The 13,210-nt window shown below is 43.9% G+C and overlaps 1 protein-coding gene across 1 annotated transcript; it reads left to right on the forward strand.

Annotated features, from left to right (window-relative positions):
• Positions 1–1,519: 1,519 nt before the first annotated feature.
• On the forward strand, positions 1,520–12,298 carry LOC132654052 (vomeronasal type-1 receptor 48-like). Its single transcript, XM_060383335.1, is given in 3 exon segments — positions 1,520–1,548; positions 11,385–12,267; positions 12,269–12,298. Coding segments are annotated over 3 exon segments (942 nt in total).
• Positions 12,299–13,210: the final 912 nt, after the last annotated feature.

Here is a 13,210-nt window from a genome sequence, read left to right on the forward strand (position 1 = left end):
TGTCCTATTACGTAGACATGCTCTTTATATGTCAATATGGTCATTTAGCTTTCAGGATTGTCACTTCTTTCTTAAACGAAAACTTTAATTATTTCTGATGTTTCCATCATGGGCCCCATTCCAACTCATGTCTCTGTTCCTTGGTTTCCACCCTGTACCCTTGCAACCTCTCCTCCAAATGAAATGAAATGAAATGAAAAGTTTTGCTGTGGAACCGTAGTGTGGCATCTTTTATTTACGTGCTTATGTTCACTGCAATGAGTCATGGGTCTGGATTGAAGCCTCTGGCTTCTGCTACACCATCAAGACTGCATCCACATGGGGACTTCTCTCAGATGCCCTCTTGTTGCCCTGTGTCTTCGGAGCTCCGGCAGCTTTGGATCTACAGGACCGGCCCTTTCATCCTCTCCAGCAGGTCACAGAAGGACAGGTGTTGGGGTGGACCAACTCAAAGCTCTGGATCTGCCTGGGTGGTAGCTGAGTTGGTGAGCCACCAGCTCTCCTGCACCCACACCCCAGGGTGAGCCCACCAGCTCTCCTGGACCCACACCCCAGGGTGAGCTCAGCACGGCCCTGGATATCTCACACAGTGCTGCAGCCGGCAAGGAGCAAGGTCATCTTTCCTGCTCTCCTGCTCTTGGGGCCAAATCACCCATGCCTTCACTACCAGGGCCAGCTGTGCTGTGCTGCCCAGGGGAGGTGCTCTTCTGAGTTCTGCAAATGGGGAGAGGCAGAGACAACTCTCCTGCTCTCATGACCTTGGAGCCATGTCTCCAACCTGCTACAGCTGGTGAGAGACAAAATGTGAGGAGCGGGGAGGGGATCTCTTCCTTGCCCAAGCCATCCCACAGCAGAGCAGGGGCAGGCCCAGCTCTCCCAAGTTCGTGGCCATTGAGGGGTGGAGCCAGCTCAGAACAGTGCTTCAGTTAGCATTCCTAACCAGGGACACCTGCATGGCCTCTGGTGGAAACATGGGCCTGGGTCATCGAACAGACCCTGGCTGCCATAGGACCAGGGACCCAGACTTGGCTCCTGGCAGCAGCATGGTTCCACATGTCCCCATGGCCTAGGTGGCAGTGGAGGCCATTCTGATCATTATATCTTCCTCAGCAGCACATCCTTCAGACAATCACACGGTCTTCAATGGCATCCCTAACCCTGACATTCACTTGGCCTTTGTTGGTAACTTAGGCTACAGACATAGCCAAAGACCCAAGCTGCAGAAGGACCTCACCTTGGCCTCCTCATGGATGTCTGTGACATCCACAATTCACCTTCACCTCACTGCCATTAAGTCTCCAATTCCGCCATTTTCTACAGTGAATAAACCCCTCCACTTCACTTTCTCTTTCATCTTTCTGCCATGTACTCCATCTTCCAAATTTTTCCTTCACACATTTTTTTCCATTGAAGGGTCACCTGTTGCAGCGCTGGGAGGCCACATATGGATACAAGGCCTGGGTTGTCGTTTCTTAAAGTAACTTTACAATTGGGTGCTGGCCTCTTTATTTTGGATATCATGAATACACACACACACACACACACACACACAGACACAGACACACACACACAGACACACACACACACACACACACACACACACACACACACACACACACACCAGAGAGAGACAGACACAGAGTAGACGGACAGCAAACAGAGATACAGACAGAGACACAGAGACAGAGATAGAGAAAACCTCCTAAGTTTAAATGCAGAATAAGACATGGAACATAACACAGTTTTGACCTCAACTAATGCCATGAAAAGTGGGAGCTTGCTCTATCCTGATTACTTATAAAGATAAATCAATTGCAAGCCTCTAACTCAGGTGGGCTTTTCTATACTAATTACAGTTTCATTTGTTATTCAGTAACTGAAAAGAGCAATTTGGGGAGATATTACAAATCAAAGCACACTCATATCCATGAGCAGTGATGTCACTGTCCATGTGTAGATCTCATAAGTTAGCCTTAAGGATCATTTAAAGAAATGACTTAAGTACTAGGTAATGTAGGCAGGGCAGCTGGAGAAAAAGATCACATGTCCTTTATACATACTGGGTTGGTCAGAAATGCTGATGACAGGCTATATGCTCGCAAAATTGAATGTTGTGAATGACTCTAAGGGAGGGAATATTTACAGATACATAAAGATGGAGAAAATGGGGAGAAATTAATAAACTGTTAAAACAAACATGTGAACTCATGAACAGGTCCAAATGTGTGTGCACATGCCTTTAGTGCCAGCACTTAGTTTGCCGGCAGGGGCAGAAGTTGGCAGAGATCTGTGAGTTCAAGGCAAGCCTGGTGTATATAGTGAGTTCCAAGCCAGCCAGGGCTACATGGGGAGACCCTGACTAAAAATAAAAGAACATTCAGTATCATCTCTGAATTTCCAGTTCTCTCTAGAATCATGTTTCCATCTATCCTGTATATTTAATTGTTGACATAAGACAGGAGGTTTATATTTTTAAAGGCTTCTCTTCTAATTCTAGTGTCCTTAATGTAAATCATCCACCTGAAAACATTATGTTTGTTTAACTTTTGTAAGTGAGAATGTCATTGTAGCCAGGATAGCCTTGAATCCTCCTGGCTCCACCTCTGGAGTCATCCCTTTATTCAGACTTTAGAGCTCGGCTTGTCCTCAGCCTCAGCTGGGTCCCATCTGCCTCTGGTCACCCTGGCTCTCCAGCTCTGCCTTGAGCTCTCAGCATTCCATCTGATTTCTTCTACAATTCACCTTCAGATTTCACTCACAGCTAACATCCTGCAACTAGGAGTTTGGATAGACTGGAAAATACATCAATAAAGCAGGTGCTCCATGGGAAGACTGACCTGGGGAGAGGCTGTCACACACTGTAGAAGGAGGACCCTCAAGTGGGCATGTAAATCATTGGAGGACTAAAAGTTCTGCATCTCAGAAGAGAGGCAGTACAGTGGAGAAATTGCTCAAAATTAAGCCTAAGGTGTAAAGTGAGAAAAGAAACTGTTGTCTATTTGGTGCAAACTTTCTGATCACTCCTGCAGGTGTGGCAAGGGAGCTCAGATAAAGTTTGTTCTCAGCCCTCCCCAGATGGCTGTAATCAGGACACAGGGAGTAAGATCGACAGGCAGAGAAGATGCTCCACTGGGAGGCCAGGTCTCCATGACCCCAGCAGGAACGTGTCATCTTCTACAGACACAGAAATAAATGTCACAGAGGGGCCTTAAATTCTCCATTCACCTAAGCTGTGCAGAATCTCCTCAGGCGCACTGTCCTCCCCTGCCACGTCCATCTGGGTAAGTGCTCTGCACCCAAGAGCAAATTCAGAAGGTGGTAGGAACCCAGGCAGGCTGTGGGAGGAGGAGGCTAAAGAGGGGTTTTCAGCAGCTACAGAGGAGTTGCAGAGCTCTGACAGATCATCAGCACAAGGGACTGAGTTCTGCATTGGCAACAAGAACATTTTCTTCTCAACATACTCATTTCCTTAATTTTTAGACTTTCAAATTGCTTTAGAATTCATGTTCATTCCTGTGAACTAAGTAACTCACACTGTATACCTGGATAAGCTGTTAAGTTACATTTCTTTTACTAATTTACCTATTCCTAGGACAAATTATCAGGGAAGTGAAAGGTCTGGAGAGCTCACTTTCCTCGGTTGTGCATCTGTAACTTTGGTGTGCATAGAACTGTTTTGATGTAACATCTTCTGTGCTGTGAAGTATAAAAACTTCCAAAGTCTGTGTAAGTAATAGAGGCTGTAGATTCAAAATCTCATTCCACAGAGGGAGGCCCCACAGGACTGCAAATGTTCCTTCTAGTGTTTGCTCATGGCCTCTATTCTTCTCAGCTCAATTTCAGAGATCACAAATTAGTGGTGTCAGCCCTTAGCCACTACTGGCTTGGTAGGAGGTGTCAGTAAATGGCTATGATGGTGAGGTTTCCAGGACACTAACTATTAATGCACAGTGACAGTGGCAGATTCCCTTCCCTGACTCACTGAGATCAGGAATTCTGGGAAGAGCTGGTTGCATGTTTTGTCTTTTCTCTATGTTCTCCACATGCATCTGTGCAATTTTTTATGATAGAAAAACTTGAATCTCATTTTATTTGAGGAAATTTGGAGAAGTGAACCCCCTCACCCTGTCCTGCTGTCTTTATTTCATTTCCAGACTTATCCCAAAGCTCAAATTTTCATGAACCTATGTGAAGAGATGGACAGGAACTGACCCCCCTCTCCTTTCTCTTAGGCAATGAATGCACTGGGAGGGAGGTCAGAGCTCTTAGCAGCAAAGCCAAGCCTCTCCTGAGGCTCCCCTGGGTGCTGGGGGAGCAGGTTGTGCTGCAGCACCATGCATGGTCCAGTGTTTGTGTCTGGAGTCTGTGCCATCCTGCTCCTCAGGGTCATCGAATCTTTCTGTTTCTGGAGGCTGATTTGGAAACCTTGGGGTACAGCCTCACTGACACTCTGAGCTCAGAGATGCTGTACAAACACTTCAAAGTTCAAAAACACAATTCTCAGTCAGGCTTTCAGACAGAGCTGTGATTCCTTAACCAAAAGGCTCTTCATGATTTGCCTATAACGTTACCACAGTTCATTTATTTCTTGCATCTCTGAAACAGCACTGGCCTATGCTTGGTGAAGGTTTTGCCTTCCCTGGAGTACTGGCCATTTATCCCTAGAGTCTTCCTATTTTTAAAGTTAGGAATCTGCCAAAGGTAGACATCCTGACTGAGTAACTTTCAGCCATTTTCATTGAGCATGGACAGTGTCTCCACCAACCCCCTCTATGTGCTGATTCTATGGACTGTGAGTTGTCCATGATTTGGGTAACTGTGGGCTAACACAGGCTAAAGTCGCGGCTTCTTGAATTCCTGCAGTACAGGGAGTTCAATTCCTCCCCCCACCTCCTGAGCAGCTGTAGTCTTCACAACTGGTTTTAACTGAGGAGATCTCAGGTTCCCCATTGGTCATTTCTTGCTCTGTGCAAGTTTTATTTTCCTAATCTTTCCAAATGCTTTCCCTTTCTCTTCTCCAATACAGCCTTTCCTAATGGGACCTATTTCACAGATTGGTGAGTTTCCCTCATGCCATGTACAGAGTTTCTTGCCTCTGGGAAGCAGCCTATTTTGTTGCGTTGTGTAAAGTGCAATCATAGAACATGTTACAACAGGTCATCCCAGGCTGGGCACAGCTTTCTTCTCTCCAGTCCTCTAGGTTGGATGAGGTGGCCCTTGACCCATTCTGCAGATCTGAAAGTGTGTGTCCTATCTCCTGGTTTCTTACAGCATACACAGGCTGGCAGGTGGGCTGATGAGGCTCAGCTGGGAGGAGCCAGGCTAGAGGATTCTCTGTGGCTTGTTCCTGAGGAGAGGAACACTCACCAGAAGGTTTTCTCTAGAAATTATAATCTGCCTGCCTTACTGGTCCTGATTGTATAAGACTTAGATGTAGCTGTCAGTGCATGCTATGTGTAGATATTTGGATGACTAAAGACATGTCTATCCCTCCTGACAAGCCTGTATGTTTTCTCTTTTGCTACTATTGAATTCCATTTCCAGGACAGAAGTGGTTTCAAAGCAGGAATCCCTGAAGCCATGATGTTAATATTAAGACTCATAACCTAACCTTTGGCAGAGTGCAGGGAATCATATGAAAGAAGGGGGAGTTAGTAAGACCTGGAGAAGACAGGAGTTCCACAAGGCCCAAATATATCAGGGCACAGGGGTCTTTCATGAGACTGTTTCTCCAACCAAGGACCATGTATGTAAATAACTTAGAATCTCTGCTCCTATATAGTCCATGGTAGCTCAGTTTCCAAGTGGGTTCTCTAGTAAGGGGAACAGGGAGTGTCTCTGACATGAACTCAATGGCTAGCTCTTTGACTCCTCTCACCCCCCGCTGAAGGAGGAGCAGCCTTGCTAGGCCACAGAGGAGGACATTGCAGCCAGTCCTGAAGAGACCTGATAAGTTAGGGTCAGATGGAATGGGAGGAGGTTCTCCCCTATCAGTGGACTTTGAAAGGTTCAGGGAGAAGATGAGGAAGGGATTGTGGGACTGGGAATGAATGAAGGAGGTTGCTACAGCTGAGATACAAAGTAAATAACCTGTGATTGATATAAAAATAAAAATTATAAGAAAAAATGAAATTAAAAAAGAAAAGAAAAGAGTATCAGGGAGGATTCACAGTCTCTGTGGCTGCCTTTCTCTCCTAAGAGCTTTTGGTTTGTAGGGCTGTGGTTTCTGAAGAGATGCTGAAAACAGCACAGCCTGTGCCCTGCTCTGCAGAGCTGACAGCTCACTGCCTGGGCAGTCTGATAGTGTGATGTGCTCATAAAGACCAAGTTCCTTTTTCTTATTTCTTTTCTTGTTAACTCAGTGGAATTAAAGAAAAAATATATGCATTTCCAGAAATGACACGAGAAAAAGCATGTTAGAATTCTTTTGCTTCTTAGTTAGCCAGTGCTAATACACATGCAATGCAAACTATTAGTTAAAATCTACAAGTGTGTTTTCCTTCCATGAAATAAGTATAGAACATGCACCTGACACTCAGTGCAGAAACCATAAAATGACATTCAGAGCGTGTGCTTCCAATGACATTTGTAAATGTAGTTTGTAATTTTAAAAAGTTGTAAATAAAGCTTGGAAACAATGGAGCCCCATCAGTCTCTCCATTGTTTTCCTGGTCTATCACATCACAACTCTAATGTCTGAGTTGCTCAAAGTAGAGACAACTGCCATTTTACCTGATCATTGGAAAACAGAGCTGCCCCCAACCTACTGTGTTCTGCTTCTTGTGACTGGGATTTGGAAAACAAACACATGAGCTTTATAAAGAATAATTGAGCACCACTCATTTAATCAACACTCTACTGCTATCTGGAGTACATGGTCCATAATCTAATAAAGGATTAACCATTTCTATGATGCTACAGAACATTTATTTCAGAAAATCTGCTTTATTCAATGTTTTCACCAACCATCTGCTTCAGGTATAACTCCTGTCATGGTACCCCATACTTGTGAAATTTTAAACCCTTTGCCTATCCTTAGTATCTTCCATGACAATGTCCCATGGTTGTCACACGCGGTAGGATTTGCCAGTTGTGGTGACAATGTGACATAGTTTAAATAAGTGTAAAACAATTTCACTGTACACACTTGACTTTCAGTGATAAGTTTTTACTATGTCACTGGAATTTATTTACAAAATTACATCTCCTGCATGCATGGTGTCTATGCTGGAAAGTTTTATGTTAGCTTGAAACAAGCTAGAATTATTTCAGACAAGAGAACCTCAGTTGGGGAAACATCCCTACCAGACCGGCCTGTGGGCAAGCACCTGTACATAGTAGGGCTGTGGTTTCTGAAGAGATGCTGAAAACAGCACAGCCTGTGCCCTGCTCTGCAGAGCTGACAGCTCACTGCCTGGGCAGTCTGATAGTGTGATGTGCTCATAAAGACCAAGTTCCTTTTTCTTATTTCTTTTCTTGTTAGCTCATTTTCTTGATTGATGATTGATTTCATATGGCTGGGCCATGCTCACTGTGAACAGTGCCGTCCCTGTCTGTTGGTCCCAGGTGCTACAAAAAGTAGGTTGAGCAAGTTCTAAGAAGCAAGCTGCTGAGCAACACTACTCCATGGCCTCTCCATCAGTTCCTGCCTCCAGGTCCCTGTCTTGAGTTCTCTCCTAGCTTCCCTGGCTGGAGAACTACAGGCTGTGTGGTGAAATAATCCCTCATCTCCCCACAGTAACAGAAACTCGAGAAGACAGAAAGTGGTACTAGGTCGTGAGATATGACTATGATAGACCTGACCTTGGGAGAAGTGTGGAAAGGTTTTGAAACTTTGGAGTGTAAAGTACATAGAGTGCTGATACTCCAGTGGATTATTTGGTGTGATATTAGAATGTAATGCTGAGAGCAGAGCAGATGATGGAGGCTTCTCTTATGCAGTTCCATGGGGAAGCTTGAGAGTCCCTTAAAGATTCTATGAGGGTCACTCATATTTTGAGTTAAAAACCATTAAAATGATTTGTCCTGTGCAGCTCCTGTCCTCTCCAAGTCATACTAACTCCCCCTTCTTTCATATGATTCCCTGCACTCTGCCCAAGTTTTGGTTATGAGTCTCAGCATCTGCTTTGATACACTGCTAGGCAGAGTCTTTCAAAGACACTCTGTCCTGGGCATAGAGGGCTATTCTGAGACTGTTTCTCCAACCAAGGACCATGCATGGATATAACCTAAAACCCGTGCTTGGATGGAGCCCATGGCAACTCATTATCTGAGTGAGTCTCCTAGTAAGGGGAACAGGGACTGTCTCTAACATGAAGTCAATGGCTGGCTCTTTGACCTTCCCACCACCCCTGAGGGAGGAGCAGCCTTGCTAGGCCACAGCGGAGGACATTTCAGACAATCCTGAAGAAATCTGATAAGCTAGGGTCAGATGGAAGTGGAGGAGGACCTCCCCTGTGAGTGTATTTAGAGAGGAGATGAGGGAGGGAAGGTGAGATTGGGAGGAAATGAGGGAGGGGCTACAGCTGGGATACAAAGTAAATAAACTCTAACTAATATAAAAATAAAAATTTAATTAAAAAAAGGAACCACTAAAATGAAACCTTTGCCTTGCAGGAACAATTAAAATCCTCTGAAGTATTTTCTCAGCTTCAGCCTACAGACATTGTGGCCTAAATACTGCTGAGGCTGCATCTCATGCTGGTAGCCAAACTTGGTAGCTCAGGAGTCTCTCAGGTGTTCAAGACCAGCCTGTTCTAGGGAGGGAGTTCAGCACAGCCAAGGCTACATAGAAAAACCTTGTGTCAAAAAAAAAAAAAAAAAAAAAAAAAAAACAAAACAAAAGAACAAAACAAAATAAAAACAAAACAAAACAAAAAAAAAACAACAAATAAACAGAGTTTCTCAGGTGGTACTGTTCTGAAACATGGAGGGATCATGGAGTGAAGCTGTGACTTGGCACCATACGACTGTATAGAGTCCCTGAAGAGAGCCAAGAGGCCATTGATGAAGGCTCGGCCCCTTTGCAGTGCAGAGCCAAGCCATTTGGAGATGTCAGTATCACATGCCAGCAGCAGCTGCTGTGGGACGAGGCCAGTTTAAACCTAGGAGACAAGCTGTGTGGAAGGCTTTGCCAGCAGTGTGGAGGACCCCAGAAGATCACTGGTGAGTCCCAGAAGCCTGGCACTGAGAGTTACACTGTTGGACTTTGTTGAACTTGATTGTGACTGTGCCCTGGTTCTTCCCTTTTACATAAGAAAATATTTATTTTTATTTTACAGGAGCCCACAAAGTCTCTTGACTCTGAACACTTAAAGGGATTTTGGAGATTTACAGAGAGTTTGGAGTTCTAGAGAGACTGTGGGTATTTTAGAGAGACTTTGAAAATGTTAGTGAAACTAAATGTTTTAGAGGCTTGAATATTTTGTAGAGGCTTTGAATGTTGAAAGAGACTTGAGAGATAGAACTTTTAAAAAAATGGAACTTTTCTATTGCAATGTTGACATTAGTTTAATATCTTGGGAACAACAAAATTGAGAGACAAAGTTATAGTGTAACAGAGATGTGTTTAGTGTCAGGTAGATAGGGGGTCAACTGTGGCAGCTGTTTTTGTCTTTTGTTTGTTGAGTCAACACACTAGACTCATTTGGGAAGGGAACCTTAGTTGAGAAAATGCCCCCACTAGATTAGCCTATGGGCAAGTGTGTGATGCATTTTCTGGATAGATGATCAGTGTGAGAGGGCCCACATCACTGTGGGTGCAGGCTCTGGGCTCAGGGTTCAGGATACTTAAGAACACAGACTGAGAAAACCATGAGACACAAGCTTGTAAGCAGCGTCCTTCAGTTCTTGCCTCAAGACACGTGCCTCAGTTCTTGCCCCAGGTTCCTGCCTCAAGTCCCTCCTCAGCTTCCCTGCACAATGGATTATCAGCTGTAAGATGAAATAAAGGCTTCCCAAGCCAATTTGGTTTTGGTCATGGTGGTTTATTTAGTCTGGGTCTAAATCAAAAAACTACAATAATTCAACAGCATGTACACCACATTTATTAATATAAACCTGGAGCCAGCATATCAGGTACCTGGTAAGTATAAACTGTAATAATTCAACAGCATCTACACCACACTTACTAATATAAACTTGGACCAACAAGTTTATATCAGGTATGTGGAGAAGTATCGCAGCTCCATTATGGAGAGAGGGAATGTTGACTCCTATGGAGTCTGCCTTTCAAGACTGAGTTGGACCATTTTTCTTTAATTAATTCTGTAATATGGACAGCTCCAAGTCTGTTAGAACTGTAGTTCTATTTACTCCCTGACTTCACACGCTGAAGGAGAAAGACACGGTATATGCTCCTGCTGACATTTGCCCACCTTGCCCTTCTCTTGTAGCAGCTCTGGACTGAGATCAGAACCAAGCAAGATGGAGGTACAGAGCAGTGATCAAAGACTGAATCATCCACCAGAGTTTTCTGAAAGGACTCCGTGCCAATGTGCTATTGTTTTCTGATTTGTCTTTTATCTTCTGTTTCAGGCAGTGACAGAGCTGAACAGTCTTTATGAGCTGCCTGAACTCTCCCAGACCACAAACATAAGCCACCAACACATCCACAGAGACCATCATGTGCTGGAATTCTCCCATGTTTGGTGTGTAAACAGTGTGTTCTTGCTCACCCAGTGTCTCTCTGACACAAGCACTCTGCTGTCCACATGTTCAAGAGGAGGTGACTGGGACCCGGCCTCAGAGTATTGAAGGACATACTTGGAGGAAACAGCAGATCATGAATAAAATCAGAAACATCTGGATTCATAGACTACAACCCCCAACATTTGCTATAGAAATTTTCTAAGAAATTAGGATTTTCAATAGAGTACAGATAGCCCTGAATAGAATAAGTGCATACCCAATCCATGGGACCGCTTTAGTTGGCAAGGTCTGCTTTTTTTTCTTTTATACAATCCTTCTCATTCAGACTCTACCCAAAATAGGAAAACTGTCTATAATGTGTCTGGCCATCAAGATGTTGTGGGTAAAAACCAAGTAAGATGCTGCTCCTGCTCCAGGAAAACCCAAACCTGCAAACATGAGAACACATAATTGCTGCTGTTTTTAATGTTGAGGGAGCTCACACACTGCAGCCACCATGGGACACAGGGTCCAGCCATGGCTCAGCTTAGGACAAGTGAGAGCAGGAGGATGGTCTGTGGGGTAGGAGTTAGAATGGAGGTCTTCAGCGGAATAAGCATTCAGGAGCATCTGCATGTTTTCCTGAGGCCAGAAGACTGGTCTGGAGTGGTATGTGAGGTCTTGATCATGGTGAATCATTGTTTTACTTTTCTCCTCAGCCACTCTTTGTTTCCACATAAGATGACTTCACACTCTTCTGACATAAGGAACACCTTCTTCTCTGAAATTGGCATTGGGATCTCAGCCAACAGCTTCCTTCTTCTCTTTTACATCCTCAAGTTCATTCCTGGGCACAGGCCTAGACCCACTGATGTGCTCATTGGTCTGCTGGCACTAATCCACCTACTGATGCTAATGTTCATAGCATTCATAGCCACGGACATTTTTATTTCTTTGAGGGGATGGGATGACACCATATGTAAACTCATTGTCTACCTGTACAGAATTTTTAGGGGCCTCTCGCTTTGTACCACCAGCCTGCTGAGTGTCCTCCAGGCCATCATCCTCAGTCCCAGAAGCTCCTGTTTAGCCAAGTTCAAGCACAAATCTGCCCATTACATCTCATGTGCCTTTCTTTTTCTGAGTGTCCTTTATGTCCTCATTAGCAGTCACCTCTTAGTATCAATTATTGCCACTCCCAATTTGACTTCGAATAACTTCATGTACGTTACTAGGTCCTGTTCTCTCCTACCCATGAGTTACCTCATGAAAAGCACATTTTGTACACTGATGGCCGTCAGGGAAGTCTTTCTTATTAGTGTTATGGTCATCTCTACTTGGTACATGGTGGCTCTCTTGTGCAGGCACAGGAAGCAGGCCCAGCATCTTCACAGCACCAGGCTTTCTCCAAAAGCATCCCCAGAGCAAAGAGCTAACAGGGCCTTCCTTCTGCTCATGAGCTTCTTTGTGTTGATGTCCATCTTGGATGGCTTTATCTCCTGCTCAAGAACTATGTTCCTGAATGATCCAACATCTTACTATATCCGACTCTTTGTTGTCCACAGCTATGCCACAGTCAGCCCTTTTGTGTTTATGAACACTGAAAAACATGTCGTTAACTTTTTCAGGTCTATGTGTGGAAGGACATAAATGTTTGAATATTCATTGATCATTGATGGGCCTATTTCTTTATAAGAGGACCCAATACACTGCCATCAGAACTGTCAGTCATGGCATGGTGTTCATGTGCTTTGGTGTACATGAAAATCTAAAGCAGTGTTTTTGTTTTTGTTTTTGTTTTTCTGTTAAAATTATTTACTTTAACCTGTGTGGTAACAAACATGTAGCAGAAAATTAAACCTCATCCCTTTTCTGATATGACCAGGGCATTTTTGTTTCATTTTATTTTATTTTATTTTATTTTATTTTATTTTATTTTATTTTATTTTATTTTATCTTTTTCCTCAATGCGTCATTATGGGAATCCTATGAGGTGGCTCTCATGCATCATGGCCGTGGACAGCTCACACTGTTTTGAAGGATGTAACCATGTCTAACACATTTCAATATTTTAATTTCCTGTGGTATAGCTATTTTGACAAATTAAATGAGGAGGCATTTCTTGCCATAGTTACACACTCCAGAAAGAAAGGAATCATACACAGAACTTTCAGAAGAGAATTCTTTGCAAGAAGCACATGTGATGTATACAGCAATGCGAACAACAGCTGGATTTAAAACTCTCAGAGTTATCAAAACTTTTGACCCAAACACAGCCTCTGCACAGCATAGGACCACGTTCAGTTTTACGGTACAAGGCAGTTAGTTCCAGCACTGGTCACCAAGGTATGGTGCCCTGGAAAACAGGAAAGACCCACACCACTGGCCAGCTCCCTTGAGGTTCAACACTCTACACAACATTTCTTCTAAAACCAAATTCCTCCTCCTTTCACCTCTGCTATAAATAGATTGGGATAAAGTCTGTTGCTTGGGGAAACATTTATATCCATGAGGCAGTTTATCAGACTATAATAAGGAAGTTTAATAAGCCAATCAAACATATGTCATCTAGATTACTATG

Source organism: Meriones unguiculatus, chromosome 5 (assembly GCF_030254825.1).
Source record: "Meriones unguiculatus strain TT.TT164.6M chromosome 5, Bangor_MerUng_6.1, whole genome shotgun sequence".
NCBI classification, from domain to species: Eukaryota; Metazoa; Chordata; class Mammalia; order Rodentia; family Muridae; genus Meriones; species Meriones unguiculatus.